This window comes from Acartia tonsa, chromosome 7, assembly GCF_053477335.1.
Source record: "Acartia tonsa isolate MP-2025a chromosome 7, ASM5347733v1, whole genome shotgun sequence".
Taxonomy (NCBI): Eukaryota; Metazoa; Arthropoda; class Copepoda; order Calanoida; family Acartiidae; genus Acartia; species Acartia tonsa.
In genome coordinates, this window is record NC_137266.1 from 40798474 (window position 1) to 40822653 (window position 24180).

The 24180-nt window shown below is 34.8% G+C and overlaps 1 protein-coding gene across 7 annotated transcripts in view; it reads right to left on the reverse strand.

Annotated features, from left to right (window-relative positions):
• trus (programmed cell death 2 like trus) overlaps positions 1-23159 on the reverse strand; it is a 25933-nt gene extending 2774 nt beyond the window's left edge. For 4 of the 7 annotated variants that reach the window (XR_013881081.1, XR_013881079.1, XR_013881080.1 and 1 more), the window contains exons 1-13: positions 21971-23159; positions 21163-21720; positions 19724-19823; positions 19101-19169; positions 18523-18610; positions 17202-17349; positions 13080-13192; positions 12559-12622; positions 11881-12014; positions 10876-10996; positions 2499-2563; positions 1021-1110; positions 17-103 (exon numbers count right to left, since the gene is read on the reverse strand). Coding sequence is in view for 4 of the 7 variants with exons in the window: in XM_080166257.1 (XP_080022383.1) it covers positions 17-103; positions 1021-1110; positions 2499-2563; positions 10876-10996; positions 11881-12014; positions 12559-12622; positions 13080-13192; positions 17202-17349; positions 18523-18610; positions 19101-19169; positions 19724-19823; positions 21163-21292 (1209 nt within the window). In the remaining 3 variants the exon portion in view is untranslated. The remainder of the gene's footprint in view (positions 1-16; positions 104-1020; positions 1111-2498; positions 2564-10875; positions 10997-11880; positions 12015-12558; positions 12623-13079; positions 13193-17201; positions 17350-18522; positions 18611-19100; positions 19170-19723; positions 19824-21162; positions 21721-21970) is intronic. The other 3 variants (XM_080166260.1, XM_080166259.1, XM_080166258.1) reach the window with 3 other exon arrangements.
• Between the last annotated feature and the right edge of the window lie 1021 nt (positions 23160-24180).

Below are 24180 nucleotides of genomic sequence, written 5' to 3' on the forward strand. Positions count from 1 at the left end.
GAAATGTGAAGCCTACCTTAATAGAATCATTAAGTGTCCAGCAGCTATCTACACAGGTATAGATAATTATGGTTCCAAACTCCAGTAGGGTTCCATCAATATCCTAAAACAATAAGGTATAGATAATTGTTGTTTTATACTCCAGTAGGGTTCCATCAATATCCTAAAACAATGTTCGTTTGTACAAAGCGTCTTCTAGCTGTTTAAAAAATGAATTTACATTAGGTAAGGAGTTTAGCTTTTTGTTGGTTTGTTTATAACTTTTTGTCATGTTAGGTTATATTGGGTACTGGGAGGCCCCGCAGGGTTAGAATTTATTTGACAAGGATGACAACATCCATAAAAGCGAAGCTCTGAAACGGTAGGACAAACGAATATTAATACTTGTAGAGTGTCAGAACTTAATAATTAGATTTTTGGAATTGATTATAGAGATGCTTCGCTTATAACATTGTACTTTGTTGTCCTAGGAATCAGATCAATCGAATTATGATATCACATAAAAACTTATTAAAATAGTTTATAATCAACATGTTTTAAATGGACGTATGGAAGTTCTAGTAACGATATAGAGTTTCTAAATCGTACCTAACTACTACAGGAATCACCATGCAAAGTTTGAAATCGATAGCACAATTATAACATGCCTAAATTAACGTAAAAAGATATCTATTCCAGACGGACGGACGGACCAACCCTAATTATAGAAAAGCTTCGCTTTTAAAGAATAAACATTGATAATCTAGAATTTATGGTTTATCTAACCCCTATACATGACAACACAATAGTAATAGATATATTATTACTTGCATATTACACCAGATTTTCATGTTCTCTTAATAAAGTGAAACTTGCAGAAGGCTAAAATATCGACTCCCCCATTCCACACTATTTAACCCAGCTCTTTTTCTCCTGTTGGATGAACAAACTGGCCAATAAACGAGTTCCATAATAGCAACCTAAATTGTCGTAATATCCACGTATATCTTACATCAATTACATAAAGTAAAAAATGAATACCTTAGCTTGCAGAAAGTTGACTAGAGTTGGTAAAATTTGCATCTCGAATCTCATCTTTCCCCCACAATGCCGACACTTGGTTACAACACTCTAAAATAAATGAATAGACATTATAGTCAGGAAGGGAGGGGACATTAGGCTGTTAATTACACTAGTTCCCAAAGTTTTATAATAACGTTTTATTATTCATTGGCTTACCAACTTTGGAAAGCTTAAGTGTCCAAATGTTTCAACCACTAATTGTAATTGTGGTAAATGGTAATTTTGAGTATAATCATTGGGGATGTACATTAATTTAAAGGCCATTGTCTTATCCCTTTAGCTCCCTGTATTCACGTTGATGAGTAGATAGATAATGGGAAAAAAAGATTTATATGATCCTTAGGTCCTACCCCAAACGTAGGAGTCCCAAACGTCGGAGTGGACAAACGCAGGAGTCCTAAACGCAGGGTGTTTGTCCACTCCGACGTTTGTCCCAAAAATCCTGCGTTTGTCCACTTCGACGTTTGTCCCACTCCTGCGTTTGTCCCACTCCGACGTTTGGGACTCCACGTTTGGCGTGGAACCGATCCTTATAATAATGTAACAGGATTTGTGTGTCTATCTTGTCTGTACCGAAGAATCTCGCTAACCGCTGAACCGATGGTTAGTTACCCTTTACAATGTAGGTCTGTTCCTACGTTGTTATCAACCGTAACCTTAGGTGTACATTGATACAATGACAAAATTCATACGATAGCGAACAGCAAAAAAATCATGGATGGACAAACAGACAAAGTGAGTTATAAAGTAGATGTATAAAGTTGTCAAAAAAAAAGGAGAGAATATACGATATCATAAATCCTTTTAAAAAATCAAGAATCCTTTATATAAAAAAATAACTCTGTCTTAAAAGCTTGACCATATGACCGATGAAAACTTTCACTGATTACAACAAAAATTTAGCTGTCTAACTTAAATAGCAGACGAGAAAATCACATTTCCCCCATAGCATTATGGAAAAACGGACGAACAGACAGTGATTCATGAAGTAGATTTGCGCCACTACTAAAGAGCAAAACAGTATTCTTTATTCTAATGTTTCTTTCAAAACTGATAAAAAAAAACATGTTTTACATAAAGATTACAAGCTACCAAGATAAATTCTAATGTTTATTTTTACCTATTAATCGAAAAGGGGTAGTTGCACGAAGTGCATTTAAACTTGAATTTAATGAACTGCATATTTTTTTTCTGTTCAATAGTCTAAACTACATCAATGACTGTTCTATTTTCACAAAAACAGCATGATAACTATTTCGGTGGTGCCAAATTGATTGCTATTCATTGTAATACAAAATAATATATGTTAGATGGTATTTTTGTAACATATGCTTGCAATCAAACTTGTTAAATGCACTTCATGCAACTATCCCTTTATAATTTTAAACCTGAAGTAGGTTTTTAATGGCCGTGAGAACAATGAAATGAAAAAATACCTTATCAAGATGTTGAAAGACTAGAGGTTCATCATAATTAGATCTTGCATATCTCAACACTTGCCCTGTAAATAAATATATAAAGACTAGAGGTTCATCATAATTAGATCTTGCATATCTCAAAACTTGCCCTGTAAATAAATATATAAAGACTAGAGGTTCATCATAATTAGATCTTGCATATCTCAACACTTGCCCTGTAAATAAATATATAAAGACTAGAGGTTCATCATAATTAGATCTTGCATATCTCAACACCTGCCCTGTAAATAAATATATAAAGACTAGAGGTTCATCATAATTAGATCTTGCATATCTCAAAACTTGCTGTAAATAAATATATAAAGACTAGAGGTTCATCATAATTAGATCTTGCATATCTCAACACTTGTCCTGTAAATAAATATATCAAGACTAGAGGTTCATCATAATTAGATCTTGCATATCTCAAAACTTGCCCTGTAAATAAATATATAAAGACTAGAGGTTCATCATAAATAGATCTTGCATATCTCAACACTTGTCCTGTAAATAAATATATCAAGACTAGAGGTTCATCATAATTAGATCTTGCATATCTCAAAACTTGCCCTGTAAATAAATATATAAAGACTAGAGGTTCATCATAATTAGATCTTGCATATCTCAACACTTGCCCTGTAAATAAATATATAAAGACTAGAGGTACATCATAATTAGATCTTGCATATCTCAACACCTGCCCTGTAAATAAATATATAAAGACTAGAGGTTCATCATAATTAGATCTTGCATATCTCAACACTTGCCCTGTAAATAAATATATAAAGACTAGAGGTTCATCATAATTAGATCTTGCATATCTCAACACTTGCCCTGTAAATAAATATATAAAGACTAGAGGTTCATCATAATTAGATCTTGCATATCTCAACACTTGCCCTGTAAATAAATATATAAAGACTAGAGGTTCATCATAATTAGATCTTGCATATCTCAACACTTGCCCTGCAAAAAAATCATAGTTCATTTATGTCAACATAATAAAAGCAAAGAACTTAAATCAAATTAATAATTGACTGTCATTTTTAATAGGTTTTTTTTTTATTTTATAAGGGAATAGTAGCTTTCGCAATATTCCGTAAAATTGTGAGCAAGCTTCCAGTCAAATGCGCTTATTAAGTCTTATTAACTGTTCTTAATGTTGAGCAAACGCATAGTATAGCTAAACGCGTATTTTAAAACAGTTTGACCTAATAAGCGCATTTGACTGGAATCTTACTCACAACTTTATGGAAGGCGAAAGCTACTATTTCTTTAGTATGTCTTTTAACCCGCGACCGTGGCTCAACACGTAGCGCTGCATCAACACCCCCCCCAACCCCCCCTCCCCAACAATTTCCCCCCCAAAATTTTCAAAATCAAAAATTTCAAAAAACCCCAAATCTCTCAAAACTAAAACCCCGCTTCCTAAAAATTCACCTCCTTCAAAATCTTCTCCCCCCCCTCGTAACCCCCGCCCCCCACGTAACCCCCCCCCCCCCAAACCCTCCCCCTCCCCCACCCAATCCCAACCTCCTCCCAAACCGAGGCTACAACCTAAAAATACTGCAGTGGAATCTAAACGGCATACAATCAAGTTTAGCAGAACTTCTTCATCACATGGAGAAAAGTAAAACCCTCATAGCTGCAGTACAAGAAACAAAACTTACATCGAAGTCTAAACAACCAACAACCCCCAATTACACATTTGTTAGACAAGACAGAGGTGTAAATAAAGGTGGAGGGCTTGGTTTCTTGGTCCACAAGGACGTAAGCTTCACACTGTTAAAAACACCTCCCACTCTTGAACAAGATCCACACTTGGAGACATTAACCATCAGTATTCCTGGCGAGCAATCTCCACTCAACATCAGAAATGTGTATCTTCCACCAGTGAGCAGCTGTAATACACCAAACTATGTGCCACCCCTAAACGAATTAACTACTGGACTTGGAGACAACTACTATGTTTTAGGGGATGTGAATGCACACCATACACTCTGGCACTCTGGAGCCACCAACGACGCTAGGGGCGAAGCCTTAGCTGACGTCATATCTAATCAAGATTGTGCCATCATAAACCTTGACCAGCCAACCAGAGTAGCCAACAATTCAGCTACTGCTCCAGATGTAAGTATTGCCTCAATCAGCCTGTTACCAACTACAAACTGGAAGGTCGAGAATAAACTTAATTCTGACCATTTACCCATCACTATCAGTGTCTCAGCCACACTGAAAAAGTTCAACTCTAAACCGCAAACTTTCATCAACTTCTCTAAAGCGGATTGGCCAAAATTTCAATCTTTCACAGAAAAGGAATTTTCAAAAGCCAAGAAAGTTGACAACATCCATGAAGCTGAAAAATTTTTTCGCACCACCCTACAAAAAGCTTCAAAACGATTCATACCTGCGGGACGGATCCCTACCATCTACAATGCCCTTCCAACCGAAGCAGCTAAACTTATCGACGAACATGATGAGGTGAAGAAAAACAACCCTGTGGATGCCAGACTTCCTGACCTAAACAAAAACATCAACAACTTAATAAACGAACACAAGAAGAAGAAATGGCAGGAACATCTAGGAACATGTGATCCTGGTTCCAAGAAGCTCTGGAACACCATTAAGAGCCTTGGTAACCAGCCCCAACAGCCCAACAATCAAGGCATTGAATTTAACAACAAGACATACACACATGCCAAACACATTGCAGACCAGTTCAACAGGCAATACACCCCTGACCCGCACAAGAAACCTCAACAGCCTCTGCGCAGGATTCTACGCAACATGAAGAAGAAAACTAAACATCGCAAAATTATCTTCACCCCTGCTCAGACGCTGGCAGCAATAAAGAAAGCAAAGAGCTCCAAAGCACTGGGACCAGACAACATCTCACCCATAATGTTGAAGAATCTTGGACCTAAAGCCATCAACTTCCTCACCATGATCTTCAACAGGTGCATGGAGCTGTCCATCATCCCAAGCATATGGAAAACAGCTAAGATCATTCCCTTACTGAAACCCGGCAAACCTTCTAACCTTGGACCCAGCTATCGACCTGTTTCACTCCTATCTCCAGCAATTAAGATCCTTGAAGCACTCCTACTTCCTTCAATCAACGACGCTGTCCAACTTGCCCCCCATCAACATGGTTTTAGAAAGGGAAGATCCACCTGTACAGCACTCCAAGCCATCATAAATCATGTGCATACAGGCCTAAACAGGAAGAAGCCATCCCATAGAACAGTCTCTGTAGCCATAGACCTGTCCCGTGCATTCGACACGGTCGACCACCAGATCCTCTTGGACGACATCAATAAACTTGATCTGAACAGCTACATAAAGAGATTTCTATGTGCATATCTACGAGGACGACAAACCTACGTAGTTTTCCGGAATTCTGTATGTAAATACAGAAAGGTAAAGCAGGGTGTACCACAAGGCGGAGTCTTGTCCCCCGTCCTGTTTAACCTGTACATGTCTTCCATGCCAGATCCACCAGGTAACATTGTACTGGTTTCCTATGCCGATGATGGTAACATTCTGAACTCTGGACCCAAGATCAAACCAGTAGTGTCAGAAATTAACTCTTATCTGAACACACTGGACAACTGGTTCAAGAGCAGAAACCTCTTCATCTCGCCCTCCAAGTCCTCCGCCACTCTCTTCACAACTTTCTCCAATGAATGCAGTGAAGAATTAGGCGTTGAAATTGCTGGCGAGAAGGTACCCACAGTAAAGAAGCCAAAGATCCTAGGTATCACATTTGATAACATGTTGTCCTTCAGAGAACACACCAGGAATCTTAAAACCAACATCCAGTCCAGGAACAACATCCTCAAGGCCCTCACTGGAACCTCCTGGGGAAAGGACAAAGAAACTATTGTGAATACCTATAAAGCCACTGGCCAATCTTTACTGAACTATTGCTGCCCCATCTGGACGCCGGCCCTCAGCGACACATCCTGGAAAGAACTGCAAACAGCTCAAAACACCGCTCTAAGATCTGCCACAGGTTGTCACATCATGACTGATCTAGACCATCTACATACAGAAACAAAAGTCATGCAAGTGAGACCTCATTGCGAGATGTTAAGCAAGCAGTTCTTGCTGGCAACACAAAAACCAGACCACCCTAACAGGATTGACCTGAATGCTCCAGCCCCAGGACGCCAGATGAACGAGACTTTACAGTCAAAATTCGGAGGGGAGATAAAGGATTTATCATATCCTAATCTCTCTGAGAATGACTATAAAGTAAAACTCAAGAAAATCCACACAAACACAGTTAAAACTGTGATTCGCAACAACGAACCTAACAAGGTCCTTAGAACCCGCCCGCCTGAAATTAATAAAACTGAGAAGGCCCTTCCTCGTTTCACAAGATCCACCTTATCTCAACTTCGATCAGGTTACAGTGTTTATCTAAACAGTTTCAAGGCCCGTGTAGATAAAACTGGAACAGTCGCAGATAAATGTCCTAACTGCGACAGCTCTCATACGACAGAACACCTATTCAACTGTCACAATAACCCAACTAGCCTCACAGTCCGAGACCTTTGGAAAAATCCTCCAGCAACCGCCAGATTCCTCAACCTGGCAATAGATGATGATCATGGTTGATAGCACTGGGCTAAAAGAAGAAACACGTAGCGCATCCGCTCGTCGTCGGGAAGGTGTTAGGTTCGAATCTCGGTCCGACACCGCGTCATAACTAAAGACGGTAAAAATGGTTCCCACTGCTACTATGTCAGATGCGCGACGTAAATAGTTAGAGTGGGGGGAATGCCTTGGCCCAAAACAGGCGCAACTCGTTACCATGCACAGTTAGGACTTCTCAGACAAAGGTCGTGCATCACAGAGAGTTGGTTGTCTGTAATGTACTGTACTACGGGTATGAGGTGAAGGACCAAGAGTCTGGCCTTGAGTTGACAAGTTGACTGTTCAGTCCAGGTGCAACTCACCCATACGACATTAGCACATAGCACATAACCTATTGTAAAAAAATACACTATTCTAAAAAATGAAGATATATTTCGATTTTAGCAATCATTTTCAATTGATTTTGTCTCTTAATGAAGTTAATCAAGCAAATTAAGCTGGGTCAGTTTTAATAGGGCAATTTTTAATGTTAGGGTGGCAGTATAGTACTATTCCCCCAAAATAGTTATAAACCATCACTGGACCTGTGAAAAGCAATTGATGTACATTCCCAATGATGATAAACAAAACCCTATGGCCTTATGTAGATTAAAATTGTTAGTTTAAAATTTTGATTTTTAAGCCAACAAATGAGAAAACGTGTTTATATAAATTACTTTTGACACCATTTCAATTTAGAGTCCAATGGCGCTATCCTCTAAGAAAATTGCAAAAATATTTAAAATTTGGTATAAATCTCAACCATCTAATGGTCTACGGTATGCAAATCAACTTGAAGAGTAGCTATGTTACAAAATATATAAGATAAATAAAACACCCCTTAAGAGGGGGATGGAAACTGTGGAGAGGGGCCCTGAAAGTATTTTTCTTTCTTTTACAATCAAAAAAGTTTTTTGACATGAATGAAAAGTAATAAATCTTCTCTTATTTGTTCTACGTACAATAAATATATTTCAAGGACGATCATGTACATAAATATCAATATTTAATAGTAAGATCTCGGAAATGGCTGGTTTGTTATAGTTATAATTTTCATATTGGGATGGTATTAGACCATTTTTCTGGCATGAGATGCAGCTGTTTGTAGTAGAGTAAACACTAAAGAAACAGAAAAACTAGGTACATAGATGTCTCTTTCTGTAAAAAACATAAACATGGAATTCGTATATTGGAGGTTTGTATGTACCAGAGATAAAGGTATAGGACAATGGAAGATAAATCAATATATTCCCCAATTATGATAAATAAAATAGCCTCCTTTGAAGATTTTCATGATTTACATTCAGTTTTTTTTTTGGGGTCATTAAGTTTCAGAACTGCTACACACCATTTATATAACCTATCATGAATGTAGAATATTTATTTGCAATTTCCATTTTCCCATAGGTATATGTGGAAATTTTCGCCCCCCCCCCCCCCCCTTTCGATTCTGAACTCGTCGGGGACCTAATCTTTTAGGGTTAAACAATGATGACAAAAATAATAAGTAGATAAGATTACATTTTAAGACAAAACTGACGGACAAAATAAGCTTTTCAATAGTTGGTTAATGTTATACATCTTTTATCTTATTGAATCATGTTTCACTAACACCCGTAGAGTAGATACTCGTAGTCGATGGAATCTTTGTTAAAGGGAAACATTTTTTCCGCGTATTTTCCGTAAAATTGGGTGCAAGCTTCTAGTCAAACGCGCTTATTGGTTCAAACTGTTCTTAAATATGCGTTTATTTATACGATGCGTTTGGTCAACATTAAGAACAGTTAGACTTAATAAGAGGATTTTAATAAAAGCTTGCACCAATTTTTTTTTTAAAAAGGGTAAAAAATGACCCCCATTATTAAGCATAAAATTTGACATAAAAAATCCGATCAAGGCAATAGTCTTGTGAATTAAAAACGAACAACGTATTTTATAAACAAAGATTTTATGGGATAAGACAATGGACAATTGATTACATCCCCCATAATGATCAACAAAATAACCCATTCTGTAGATTTAAATTATTTAAAAAGTTTGGAAACCACTAGTTTGGAACCAATCAAAACTTAATAAAAAAAATCCAAAGATGTAAAAACAACGAATAAGATTATGAGAATATAAAAATTTACAGTCCAAATGTTCGAATTGATATAAAATAATAGTTTGTTAGCTAAAAGTAGTGAAACATAAAGTTTAAAGAGTATTTCGTCACTGATAAAAAAAGCAAAACATTGTTTTGAGATAAATTATGTTATGCTTTATCGTAGTGCAGCTACTCAATAATAACAATGTGTTTGTCTACGACGTACATTTGTCTTTGACAATTTCCTAAAATATATCCACTTTTATAAAGTATTAAGGTTTTTGTCTGTAGCTAAGGATCTCGCTAACCTCTGACCCGATGTATATAGTTCTACTTTACAGTGAAGCTTCTCACATAAAATATCTTTTTATACTTTTCTTTTTAAAATTCAAATCAAAATGAGGGGTTGGGTTCCACTTTTCCCCCTCACACCTTAAGTGCCCCTAGAGGAAAGTAGCACCTATTATATAATCTAATACAGAGTAGGCATTGTTTACCTTATAATAAAGAATCAGGATGTTTGTTTGTCTGTCTGTTTGTACAGAAGGATCTCGCTAACCGCTAAACCGATATGGTTCACCTTTACAGGGTAGCTTCTCATATGTCCATTGAAGGTTTATAACTTTTTTGGGGGTAGTTAAAATTACGACTCGACTAAAATTAAAAATTAGAGCAGGGAGGGTGTTGTCGACCCCCCACAAACAAAAAAAGGCCTCTAGGGGCGTATCCAATAGTAATATATAAAAACTTAAATTAACTTTGCTGTTCCATTTTTTCTCAATCAGCTTGTTATTGGTGTTCTACTTATGGATATAATTATCCTTGTTTAATATTAAATTTGTTTCTCTGATAAATGTTGTCAACAGCATGGTAAAAATGTTCAATATCATATGTTCAAAATACAACATTTATAAAAATTGGATGTAAAAGGAAAATTAAATTATCTAAGTACCAGCAGTTACGCCCCCTAGAGGCCTCTAGGGTCACTTAAGGAGGGGGGAAGTTGAATACCATTACCCAAGTTTTTATCTTAGTTTTTAAAAAAAATATATAACTTTTATTTTGGTGGGGGGGGGGGGGGGGCGGGGTGCAGGTTTTTTTAAAAAAAGAACAAACCACTTTTTTTTTGTTTAAACCGTTTGCTATTAGATATAATCACCAAAGTACAAGATTTAAACTATTAAAAGAATTTTATATCAGGTATTTAGGTTTTTGACACTTATTTACTGTATTATTTACATTATAAAAAGATATAACTGGAAAGATAGGCCTATGTATAAATATTTTTTTTTAAACTATCCCCAACTTGTTTTTTTTTAGTTTTTTTTTTTAAGCTTGTTTTTTTTTTGTTTAAACAAAGTGGTTTTTTTAATGCCAACCCTGAAGGGGGGGGGGGGAGTAGGGGGATTTTTTGTTTTGTCTGATAAGATCTTGCTAACCAGTAAACCGATTTAGTTCTCCTTTTTCAGGGAAGATTTAAAGAGGTCCTTTTGATTTTATACTACTTTTTGAAATCTGTCAATAGACATGCATATACGTTACAAAATTATTTAAACGGCCAACAACAGATAACGGATGTACGATTGAATACGTAACGAGTAGCTGCGCTGCTTCTATAAGTATTAATACCTGGATTCCTTTGAATAGTGGATATAAATTTGTGTGATAATTCATCGCCGTGGAGGGGTAAAGTTTTCTCATAACATTGGTCAATACCCGCCCCTCCATCCGTACTATTGCATTCTTCTACCTAGATTATACATCAGGGATAAGATAATGGATAATATAAACTATGGTTGTCAATCTGAATCCGAAAAACTGCCCAATTTATCCGAATCCACAATCCGGAATTTAAATTGCGGATTCGGATTGTTAATTTTTATGACTTTTGCAGCTATTAAAATAATTTTTCTACTTATAAAATTTTAATTATTAGGTAGGTACTAATATGAAGAAAACTGTTTGGCTATGCTGGAAGTCAACAGGAATTTACGTTTTTTGTATTTTATTTGCAAAGAAGCTTTTTATGCTTATTCTAGGTTAGATAAGGTTAAGTATGGGTTAGAAAATGGCCGCTGTAGGGGCTAAAATTGGAGAAAAGCTAATGTGAAAATACGAAAAAAATCTACTTTAGATTCTTCTTAATACCCAGTAAAATTTAATCCCTTTTTTATTTATAAAATTTCCTTTAACATTAATGCTAGAATTCGCAATCCGCAAAAAAAACAGGAATCCACAATTCGCGGATTAATCCGCTTTTTTTCGGCGGATTTTTGTAAGAATTTGTATCCGACCCAAAACTTCGACGGATTGAAAAACAATTCAAATGGAAACTTCTGAGTTTAAAAATGGGTTACTGTAATATTTTCTTTATTAGAAGTAATTTTCCAGAAAGGAAATAATAGCTTTCACAATATTACGTACCTAAAGTTGTGAGTAAGATTCCAACCAAAGACGCTTAATAGGTCAAACTGTTTTTATATATGCGTTTGATTATACTATGCGTTTGGTCAACATTAAGAACAATTAGACTTAATAAGCGCCTTTGACTTGAATCTTACTGACAACTTTACGCAAAATTGTGAAAGCTACTATTCCCTGTAACTATGCTTATAAAAAAAATTGTAATGTTACCTTATATTGCTTGGTTAGGCTGAGCTCATGTTGTGAGGCCCGCGGGGTATCTTGTTCTTCTGACACCCAAACATACAGGGGGGTTATCACGACCCCCGTACGGGGAATATCTGCATTCTTACGCTCAAAAAGCCCTAAAAATTTATGTTTGTTTTGTAACTTTACATCAGTAGCGGAGATATACTATAATAACATGAGTCCGTCTAAATATTCATGTAACTAAAATCATTTTTTTTCTCTCCATTCGTTTATGCTCTACAATTCACTTCGACTGTCATCCGTCCGTCCGTAACGCTATGGAGAAAATGTGTGTTTTCTTATCTTCTCTATTAAAGACAGACGGCTGATTTTTTACAAGAAGATTCACTACATCCAAACCCATACGCAGCAAGTATGCAATTTACTTTGTCCGTAGGTCTGTCGGTCTTGCTACATAATATAAATATCAGGATATAGAATAATTAATGAGAAAGAGTTCGTTATTTTTTCTGCAATAAATCTATTCTTTTGTTTATAAATGCTCTTTAAATTATCTTGTCAGTGTGTATTCCCATTTATGATTTCTGACGGGCTTTGCTACTCATGGATGTTGTCATCCTTGTTTATCTCAGAAAACGGAACAATATTATGAGCGTTCACAAATATTAAACAGTACCCTGAGTGCTCACAAATATTTACCTGGAACATGAGAAACATCAACTGCTGGCATATCAACGCTCACAAATCCTTCAAGTTCAGCATCCTAAATTCATAACTCTGCTAACAACCCAGAATATTCATTAAAAATACCTAGTAATGTTTTTTTTTCTGAAGGAATTAGCTGGTTCTATTGAGTTATGCTTTTAGGAAAAGCTTTATATAAATCTTGTTGTGGTTTATGGCCCCTAGAGGCTCGGGCGCAGCCGCTGGAATTAATTTGTGTAACTGTTTATCCAAACATTAACTGTCAAAGAACCAAAATAGAGTGATAATTTGCATCTGCAGAAAAGAAAAGAAAACAAGAATGAAAACATCCATAAGTAGCGAAGCACAAGAAAATCAAGGATAATAATACAGACAAGGGGATCAAAAAGCAGATGTTTTCTTAAAGAATAAAAATAATGGGGGGAAATGTTTAAAAATGCTCATTGTTATAAGGAAACTGGCTTAAAAAATGAGGCGTCTATCTTGAATGACAGAAAAAAATCTACTAAAAATACCTTTTCAACTTCGGCAGTGACATCTTGACCAAGACCAAGAACACTATCAGTGGTAGTTATATCTGCATCAGAGTTTACATTTCCAGAGTTAGCATTCGGATCACCTTTGCCACCTACAATAATATTTCCAATATTAATATCCGCTGGACTGGAACCGGTTCTTAGCCATACTGAAAATAATGAATAGCATCGATCTTTTTACAGACAATTTTCTACATATATTGAAATAAAAATAATATATTTTCCATTTCAATATCCGCAGAAAGCTGTCAATGATACGGATAAATAACTATTATTTTTTTGAACATAAAAACTTTATTTTAAACTGTCTAGGTATCTTCAATTGAAGGCTATTAGTTTGTAGTACAAAACTTTGGACAAATATTATTTTAAACTGTCTATATTTATACTTTTATTGAAGGCTATTAGCGAGTAGTACAAAACTTAGTAAATAGGGTTGGGCCGAAGATCATGTTTGGCCGGATATCCGTCCATTTTCAATATTCGGCCGGATACCGGATATTGAAACTATCCGGATACAGGATATCCGACTTATTTCCTATGCCGTATATCCGGGTTTCTGGCCGGATATCCGGTGTTGGCCAGATATGCGGCCGGATACCAGATATTCGGCATTAGAAATCATCCGGATATCCGGCCCAGCCCAACCCTAATAGTAAAAAATCAGTCTCATGAGAATATGTAACTGTCTTCTCCAATCTTGTTAGCTGCTTAACTTTATCTTTATGTAAAACAACAAAAATAGCACTAACAAGGACAATTGTGCCCATTAGTAGCGCAGCATTACAATCAAATAACTTATAAAAATGAATACTGAACAGCAAAGTTTAAAGTGAATATTAGCCAACATTTGGCAGGTACCGTCAATAATACCTTACATTTATACCTTCAGTCAGCCAATTAGAAGTAAAAATAAGTTTATTTTCATTGGAAAAAGGGGAGGGGGAGGGGTTTCAGCAGAGAGAGAGAGAGAGGGGACAATTAATTGACTGTTTATTACACTTGTCCCCAAAGTTTTATAATAACGTTTTCTTATTCATTGGTTTTGCAACTTTGGAGACTTTAGTGTATTTTTATTGGTTAGTTAATTATGTTGAGTGTTTAAACGTTTCAACCACTCAATTTAATCTACAAAAGGGATAATAATGTGTACAATCATTGGGACTAATTTATCGGCCATTGTACATTAGATACCTAGGTATCAGTGTGATTGCTGGTCACCTTGTTACCTCTTTCAGGAAAACTAAGTGAAACAAGTTGATGGACATTAATAAAATGCTGTTTCTCAAAGTCGTACGCGGTCATACGCAATATTGAGAGGACGACGCAAATTTCAGATATAAGTTTTCGCGATTTGAGAATAGTTATTTCTCGCAGCGTATACAGCTTTCCACAGATATAGAACTGGTTTTACTCTTATGATAGTACATTTTTAAATTCGTAGAAAGCTGGATATAATACGATGCTAGACATAGTTTTTAAGTATGTACGAGAACCAGTTTCTATCCACCGGATTCGAATGAATACGAGAAAAATTCATAATATCATAGTAAATTAGATAATCGTGCAAGCATCGCTTTTGTTCTTATCGAAGAAATAAGTAAATAAAATCGCGAAATAAATTTGCGAACACTTTCGACGATGCGTATGACCGCGCACGACTTCGATAAATGGCATTTTATTACTGTCCATCAAACAAGTTATCCTACATAAAAGGTGAATGCTGTACTTGTACAACTACTTTTAAACTTTTTTTCTTTAGTCCTTCATGTTGTTCCTTTGGAATTCCATTCATTCTGAATTCCGCCCACTAACTACACTCAAGCCCTCATGGGAAGACTAAATACACCTAACCTAACTTTAATTAACCTTATCTATATAATCCGTACATATAAGTAATAGGATATTTGAATGTCTGTGTGTTTGTCTAATGCTTGCTATCTTGCTAACCACTGGACCATTATGGTTCTCCTTTTAAGGAAAAAAAACACACCACTTTAAGTTTTTAACTTTTTCTTCATAAAGCTAAAATTGAAAGTAGCCGCTAGTGATTGTTATAATATCAAATGGGTGAAATTCTAAGTTGACTCCTTGTTGCGTAGGTATGTATCTGCTTATAAAGAAAACTTTGAATGTTATTCTAAGTTGTGTAAGTCTGTTATTTAGAAACTCATCCAAAATAAACCTATAAATAACCAGATACAAAACTCAAATTTTCTGATTATTTATAAACAAGGATTACAACTAGGGTTGGGCCGGATATCCGGCCATTTTCAATATCCGGCCGGATACCGGATATTAAAACTATCCGGTTACAAGATATCCGGCTGATTTTTGACGCCGGATATCCGGTAATTTGCAGGATATCGAACGTTGGCCAGATATCCGGCCGGAACCGGATATCCGGCATTAGAAATCAGTAGGATATCCGGTATCCGGCCCAACCCTAATTACAACATCTTAAAATTCGAAGATAAATCATAATCATGAGATGCCTACTTTTTCGTAAATTTATAGAACAAATCAAATAAACTACAATTAACAATTTAGAAAAAAATTCTTAATTAAAAAAAATTCTTCTAAAGTTGTAGGTAATAAAATCAATAAGGTTGTTTTTACCAAAAAAATTAATTAACAACTTTTCGTGTATGGCTTTAAAATCGATTGATATCCGCTGGATTAGAACCGATTCTCAGCCATACTGAAAAAGTTGTCAAGCTCTAAATTTTGTGTCAGAAAACAATACAAATCAGGATTATATTATTTTATGTGACATGGAGTTAATATTGCGAGACTTAAAAGCGATGACATCCAAACTTTTTTTTTTTTTTTTGGGGGGGGGGGAGGTAAAACACCACTTTACCCTTCCCTTGGACGTCACTGCTTAAAAGGAACATATTGACTCTAAAACTGCACATAAATACAAGGGGGGGTGGGGAGAGTTCTGACACATTTGCGTAAACCTGGTATATAGGCTTTATCTTTGGACTGAGAGGATAGGTTATTACAGATAAATCATTCAAATATGTGAATAACATTCAAAAAGATGCATATTTTGTTTTATAAGTTGACCTCGAACTCTTGACTTTTTTTTCTTTTTCATTTTTACCTGTACAGAGACCACCTGGAGGCCTGGAGCTCCGGAACCTGGAGGCCTATCCAAAAAATCTTGAAACTTATCATATAAGAATCATTTTATCTGTAATAACCTATCATCTAAGTCCAAAGATAAAGCCTATATACCAGGTTTACGCAAATTTCAGACCTCCCCCCCCCCCCCCCTTGTCCCAGACATACCAACTTACAGAGATTATTATAGGAAAGCTTCCTTTTAGAAATCTATTTATAACTAAATAGACATTTCTAAAAATATTTTTCTATTTCGATTGCCAAAGTAAATAATTAAATAGTATAAGAAAAAATTATTTTAAGACTGCAGAAATCTTAATACACAAGTTTTAATAAACTTATTTTTATCATCATGAATGATGTTTTATTTATGAATTTGTATACCCTTATTTTCTACAAGATGTAGGTCTGAGATTTTGCATGGCAGTTGCTTTATAGGGGTAAAATATGGAACTGTGAAGAAACGGCGGCGCAACCGCCGAAAACCGCAGTTTCCCGCCGAAATTTTTTTTGGCTTTTCTCGGCGGTTTTCGGTTGTTGCGACGCCGTTTCTTCACAGTTCCATATTGTACCCCTATAAAGCAACTGCCATGCAAAAAGTCAGACCTGTAACTCTTTTTTTAGTTGAGTTCCTTTGACTTTTAGTTTTGGTTTCAAAAAGTGTCACTTTCGCCCCCCCCCCCCTCTTTTCTAGAAATGTAAGTATGTCATTAAAATAAATGCACCAAGTATTATAGATGTGTAACCCAAACAACTTCCTGGATCCAGTGTTGGGGACCTTTATAGTTTGCTAACAAAAAGCTTTCTCCTCTTTTGTAGCTGATATTCAAAGACCCCATTGGAATTTGGCACAGGGTCACGGGGTGGAATCATACAGTTTTTTTAACCAATACCCCCTCTATTGTTTTACTTCATTGTTGGACAAGCCAAAGTATCCAAATTATAGAGTAGCTGCCCTACTTAACAACAAACCTAGATTAAGATTATGAACTTTCCTTGCCAGGCCCCCGACAGCCCCCACAACAGGGGGTGGTGGCGGAGAGTCTGGGGAGGGGGTGGACAGGGACACTGACACATTTCCATTCGGATCATTGGCTTCGTCACCCCAATCATCCGCATCCTAAAAATTAATTCATTAGGCATAACGTCCAAAGGGGGGGGGGGGGGTTAACCCCCTCATATTACCCCGCTCAATATTTACCATCCATTGACAGCAGGGTTTCGGATCCGCATTGATTGTATGCGGATCCGGATCCTCAAAATTTGGTCAGTGCGGATCCAGATCCGGATCCTACCGGATCCGGTTCCGGATCCTACCGGATCCGGTTCCGGATCCTACCGGATCCGGTTCCGGATCCTTGACAATAAAAATAAAATCAACAAATTTTTCAACAAAATTTTATTCTTTAACTCGAAGTCAAAAATACTTTTAATTTTCAAGTCTGAACCTAAACCTTAAAGATTGGCTCTCATCAAGAGAATGTCTGAGATTTTATATAAATTTAGGTAGATTTTTCCATTTTTTCCGCATTTTTTTGAGTCCAATGATCCGGATCCGGATCCTTGGACTCAAAAATATGCGGATCCTTGCGGATCCGGATCTGAAACCCTGATTGACAGGGTTGGCAAAATTCGGGATTTTTGTAGGTTTAATCCGCGGACAAGCAAAAGTCCGGACTTTTGTAAAAAAGTTAATTTAAAAATAAAATCTTCGTAAATGTGAACGTATTGACCCAATCTTTTGTATTTAGGTATGAGAGAGGCAATAGTGAGCTGAGAGGACTTCTTGGTAGTACAGATACTCTACAATTATCTTGAATGAATGAACGTTAGCATAAAATTTAGGATTGCCTCTTAAATTACAAAATTAACTTATTGACATTATTGTTAAATTATTAAGTCAAAAGATCACTGTTTCTAATTTAAGCTAAAAGTATTTGTTAGTTTCTAAATTCTTATTCTATGTAAGTTTCATAGATAAATTTTGTAGCATATTTAATAAAAAAAATTTGTAGGTATCTGTTAGTTTTATAATTTAAGATGCAAGCCTAAATCTTTTAGGTACTATCGTTCATTCATTCAAGATAATTGTAGAGTATCTGTACTACCAAGAAATCCTCTTAGCTCACTATTGCCTCTCCCATACCTAAATACATTTTTCAACTAAAAATGTTGCTTTCTAAAAATAAGTCTTTTTTTGTTGTAAATTCTAATGTTTTTATACAGTGTTTACAGGCATTTTGATAAAAAATAAGTTTATTACGAAAAAGACCCAAATAAAAGAATCCCGTACCTCACACCAATCTGTAGTAGAGAAAACAGGCCCAGTTGATGTTGTTGTTGTTTTACTAGTTTCCAATGTTGCATCTTTTATTTCAGATCTAAATAAATAAAAAACAAAAGCTAAATCAAAATGTTTAAATTCAGGCACTAACATAGACGGTAATAAGAATCTTCACAAAAAAAAACCATTTACCTTTAAAAAGTAGTCGTGTAGATCATATTTCCTATGTTAAAATTAAAGACTCTAAGTGTAACTGACAGACAGACGGACCAATGTATTGTATAGAGTAGATTTGCATAGGTCATAGAATTTTCACCACAAATTTAAGCTTTATATCTGTAATAGAATCCTTGAAATTCAAGTGAAAAAAATTACTCTCATAATATCAACAAAAAACAATGCATAGATTATACCTAAGTGAAAAAGTCATAGGAATCTTCACCAAAAATTTCTTCTTAATATCTTAAATAAAAATTAGCCGCACAGATAGACAACATAATCATTATTATTGATAGCACCTGTTCATTAGCTAAGACATTACTGTTTCCATTAAAGATAATCAACTTAAATATAAAAAAATTATTTACCTATAACATTTCCAAGCCCTGGTATCATTCCAACAGGCGGGCTGAACACAACAGAATAGGTATAAAGTCCTAAAATAATTATTAATTTTACTTGGTTTGTATAATAATAGCATAATGTCTGTCCGACCGTCCTTCTGAAGCAAAAGATCTAATCTTTCCCCTCTAAAAAAAAATCAAAGAGAAAGCACAAGGTAGTTTTCATTTTTTTAAAAACAAGTAGGTACTATGCGTAGCAACATAAAAACTCTTTCACTTCCCTTTAAAATGTGTACAAAATATTATTTATTTGCATTAGAGAGTGGATTAACAACTAAAAATAAATTTTATACTTGTGTATCCCATCCCTACTATATATGAAAACAAACTACAAAAAAAACAGACAAAAAATGGATGACTACATCCAAAACTAGCGAAGCATAAAACAATCATGGCTTGAAAAATGGACAAAAGAGAAAACGCGATAAATAATGAAAAAAACAATGTAACGGACGGACAAAGTGAATTATAAAGTAGCTTTACTATGATTTATGATAACCTACCTATGATAAAAAAAATTATCTAATGGTGCACATATATTTGAGTTATAAGGACACTACTATAAAGAAATATTTATGATAACCTACCTATGATATATAGAATTATCTAATGGTGCATATATTTGAGTTATAAGGACAAGGCTAGATGAACATAGTACACAGTTTAGGTGACTCAAGGATACATCTCCTGAAAAGATAAATATTTTCAATTAAAATTTTAAAATTGGCATAAAAATCTTCTTCTTGCAATATATCAGCTGTATACAACCAATAATGAAAAGTGTACTGAAAACATCAACTAATACTTTCATCCAGAATAATTTTGAAAATCGGACCAAAAACACCAAACATATGGAGAAGTATTTGAAAAATCTGCAAAAAAGGGGGGGGGGGGAGAATGAAATATTTTTTGCAGCGAGGGAAAAAATATTTCTTGTGCAGAATATACAACCCAGCATAAAAGAATAAATTTTTAATTGAGTTTAATAAAAGAAAAGGTTGGAATCTTTTGTTTTAGGAGGATGTAATAGAAGAATAATAATAAATTTTAAAACCCAAGTAAGAAAGGGGGGCCGGGGGGGGGGGGGGGGGTTAATGCAACCATCTCGTAATCAGTGAGCAAATGGCACTTAGAATTCGAATTTCCATCTGAAATTTTGCACAAGTAATCCTTGGTAGGTCTATTTTCCCTAAATCGAACAAAAAGTTGGAAAAGTAACGGCTAACGGCTCAGCCGTTTTGCCATTTTTTTGGATATCTATATTGCAAATTAGTCACGAAACCTATCTCCACATAATATTCTTTTCCACTCCAAAACGCTATCAAACAGTTCTAGACGGTAGCTGTTGGTACTAGAAATTTTAAAGATGGTTATTGCTATCATTTAGCATGAATTAAACCAAAAATATGTTTTAAAAAGTTGATTCCTACGTAATTGATGATGAATTTACCCTGAAAATAGGCAAAAAACGGCTAAACGGCGGAGCCGCCAGCCGTAACTTTTCCAACTTTATGTTCGATTTAGGGAAAATAGACCTACCAAGGATTACTCATGCAAAAGTTCAGATCGAAATTAGAATTTTAAGTGCCATTTGCATTAACCCCTCCCCCTCTCAAATCTAAAGAAAAGAATAACTAAAACCCTTTGATTTTAGCCTTTTTTCCGCCTATTTGAACATCTGAAGACAAACTAATCACTGATTTATTTACATATTTTGTCAAAACATAAGTTTTTCCTTTTTAGTTTATACAATAGGTATCTTTTCCAGTATGGCTTCGAAAACGATTATTATCTGCTGGATTATAACCGGTTCTAAGCTATACTGAAAAACCATGTAACGTATCGTATTATATTTGGTTTTCTATGAATATAAAAATATATAAACATAATATTTAAACCAGTTTTGCTAGCCCGTGCCTTCAGCATTTCAGGGTTAACAAAACTGGTTTTTATCTTATAATTATACATTTTTATATCCGCGGAAAGCTGTTTAGTGTTTATAACACGATGCGATAAATAACTATACCTGGATTCGGCCAATCCGGCAGGCCACCAATCTTACTGGTGCAATAATCCGCCAAATCCGCATCCATAAATTCATCCGGGTAACCCAACAACATTCGACATTTTACATCTCGTCCGCCGCCAACCGCCATTTTTTTTGTAGTAGCTTCGCTACTAAGCTTAATTTATTATAATATAATTATAATCTGCAATGAATATTATACAAAAATGTTTATATCAAAGTTTAAATGAAGAATTTGTAAACAATTTTGCTTAGGAGTTCAATTACGTCATTAATGTGCAAATGTTCATAAAATAACACAAAATAGCTTAAAACTTGTTAATCGAAAACGAGTACAATTATGTCCCAAAAATTAGCACAGCTACGCTTCAAAGTTAATAAGCTGATTAAATTTAAGACACTATTTCAAACGTTACGCAATCTATCTTTCATATGTAAAATTATTTGTGTTATTTTATTAGCCTTTAGCCTTTATTGGCGTTCTTCAATATCTCATTTAATGTACATACATATAATAAAGCATCTCTTTTCAATAACTGTAATATAGTATACTATGTTCTAGAAAACAAATGAAATTTGAAGTAAATTAAACATCATGTAAAACTAGGGATCTAAAGGGATAAGACAATGATGATTCACAAAATTTTCTCTTTTGTAAATTACAATAATTGGTTGAAACGTATAAACACTTAACTTATTAAATCAACCAATCAAAATTCATTGAAAATCCCCAAAGTTGTTAAGCAAACGAATAAAAAAACGTTATATTTATTAGGTACTTAATATTATTTTGGTGTGAATTCCTTACTTCAAATTTCTCATGTTTTCACCAGGAAAATTAAATACAACATTTGATTAATTTAAATACAAATATTTTCACCTTAAAATTAGGTTGTATTTCTTAACTTATTACATTTGTTAAATAAATCAATTTTTTTTTTATAAATTTAAGTATTACAATATCACCATATAAAATAAAACAAAATCTTTATAAATGCCAAAATAAAATAAATTTTTTTGGATTAAATCACAATGTATTATAATAAACTAGATACGAGTTTATAGCATAAAGTATGTATTTTTATATTAAAGGAACCCTGCAAGTAATACACCGATCTGACTGCTGAAAGACTGCCACAAGTAGATCCTATACAATATTACCAGCTAATCAGAAGGCTGAATCATCTTAACAACCAATCACAGCTGAGCCAATATTAGTTTCATTTCTTTCCGATATGATTTTACGCTTACAAACGCAAATTAAACCGATTTTTTTTTAGAGATTTTGAATAAGAGTGGTGTTTTTATTGTAAAAAAGTAATCAGTTACTTCTGACGAAGATAAGGTTATAATTTTGTGTCTAGGCGATGTAATTTAATTTCTTTTATAAGCAATGGAAATATTTCAAAATTTTCATTGTAGATAAAATGTAATTTAGAAATGCCTAGAATTTTTAGTTATTGAAGCTAAAGGCTTCAAATTGGGGTATTGGGTCTACTTGTGGCAGTCTTTCAGCAGTTAAAGTGTTGTATTACTTGCTAAGTTCCTTTAAGGATTTTTCATCTAAATAAAAAATGTTTGGCCTCTAAATTTTAAATGAAGATAAATTTTCTCGCTTATTAACCATAAAAAAAATCACTTTTTATGGGTAGAAAAGATTAGGTCAAAGACTCTTTATTCAGATGAAAAATCTATGCGACATTTTTTAATGGGAATTATATTTTTGATACAAATAAAATAATATTTTAGTTAAATCAATATAAGATAAAATAATTGAAACTGATCAAAAATCACAATTAAGAATATTTTAACATAGAAATATACAGTTATTATTAATCAAAAGCTTTATGTGCATTTAAAAAAAAGTATCGTAGGAATAACTACGTTTAGTGTAGAATAGATGCATCATGATAGTTCAGAAAGCAACGGCGTCTCAAAAAAAAAATTATAGGCATCTGTAAGAGAAGTTTTAATTCAAAGGGGGGGGGGGGGGGCGAAAGTGACACTTTTTGAAACCAAAACTAAAAGTCAACAAAGGAACTCAACTAAAAAAAGAGTTACAGGTCTGAGATTTTGCATGGCAGTTGCTTTATAGGGGTACAATATGGAACTGTGAAGAAACGGCGGCGCAACCGCCGAAAACCGCCGTTTCCCGCCGAAATTTTTTTTGCCTTTTCTCGGCGGTTGCGCCGCCGTTTCTTCACAGTTCCATATTGTACCCCTATAAAGCAACTGCCATGCAAAATCTCAGACCTCTAACTCTTTTTTTAGTTGAGTTCCTTTGACTTTTAGTTTTGGATTCAAAAAGTGTCACTTTCGCCCCCCCCCCCCTTTACAATTTGTGGAAAAAAGGGATCATTTTATGAAAAATTTTGAGCATTTTAGGATTGCAAAATAATAGTCGGATCGTATTATACACAGCTTTCCGCAAATATAAAATATACAATTATAAGATTAAAACAAGTTCTTTAATCCCCATGATGCCGAAGGCAAGGGCTACAAAAACTGGTTCTTATTCTTAGGATTGTACATTTTTATATTCGTATAAAACTGAATATAATACGATGGTAGACATAAATTTTCAGTATGGCTGAGAACCGGTTCTAATCCACCGGATATTAATCGGTTTCGAAGCGATACGGGAAAAGAATTTTAAAAGCTATAATTATCTTATTAGTTTTTAACATATTTTTAACAATTTCATTTATATATAAGTGTAACATTTCATTTCATATAAACACAATCAAGTAATAATATAATCTCTTTATTGTGGTGGCCTTTGTGGGGGATATCCGCCCTGGGGTGGCTGTGGGGGGTATCCCTGCTGACCCTGCGGGGGATACCCGTAATATCCGGGCTGTGGGGGGTAACCCTGTGGGGGAGGGGCGTAGTACGCCTGCTGAGGGTAGGCTGGGATGTTTGGTTGCTGCGGATAGCCTGTTTTTATCGTATTAATATTATATTTTTGTCCTAATACATTGAAAAAAAACTATTTCGTAAACAAAATCAACTAAATTA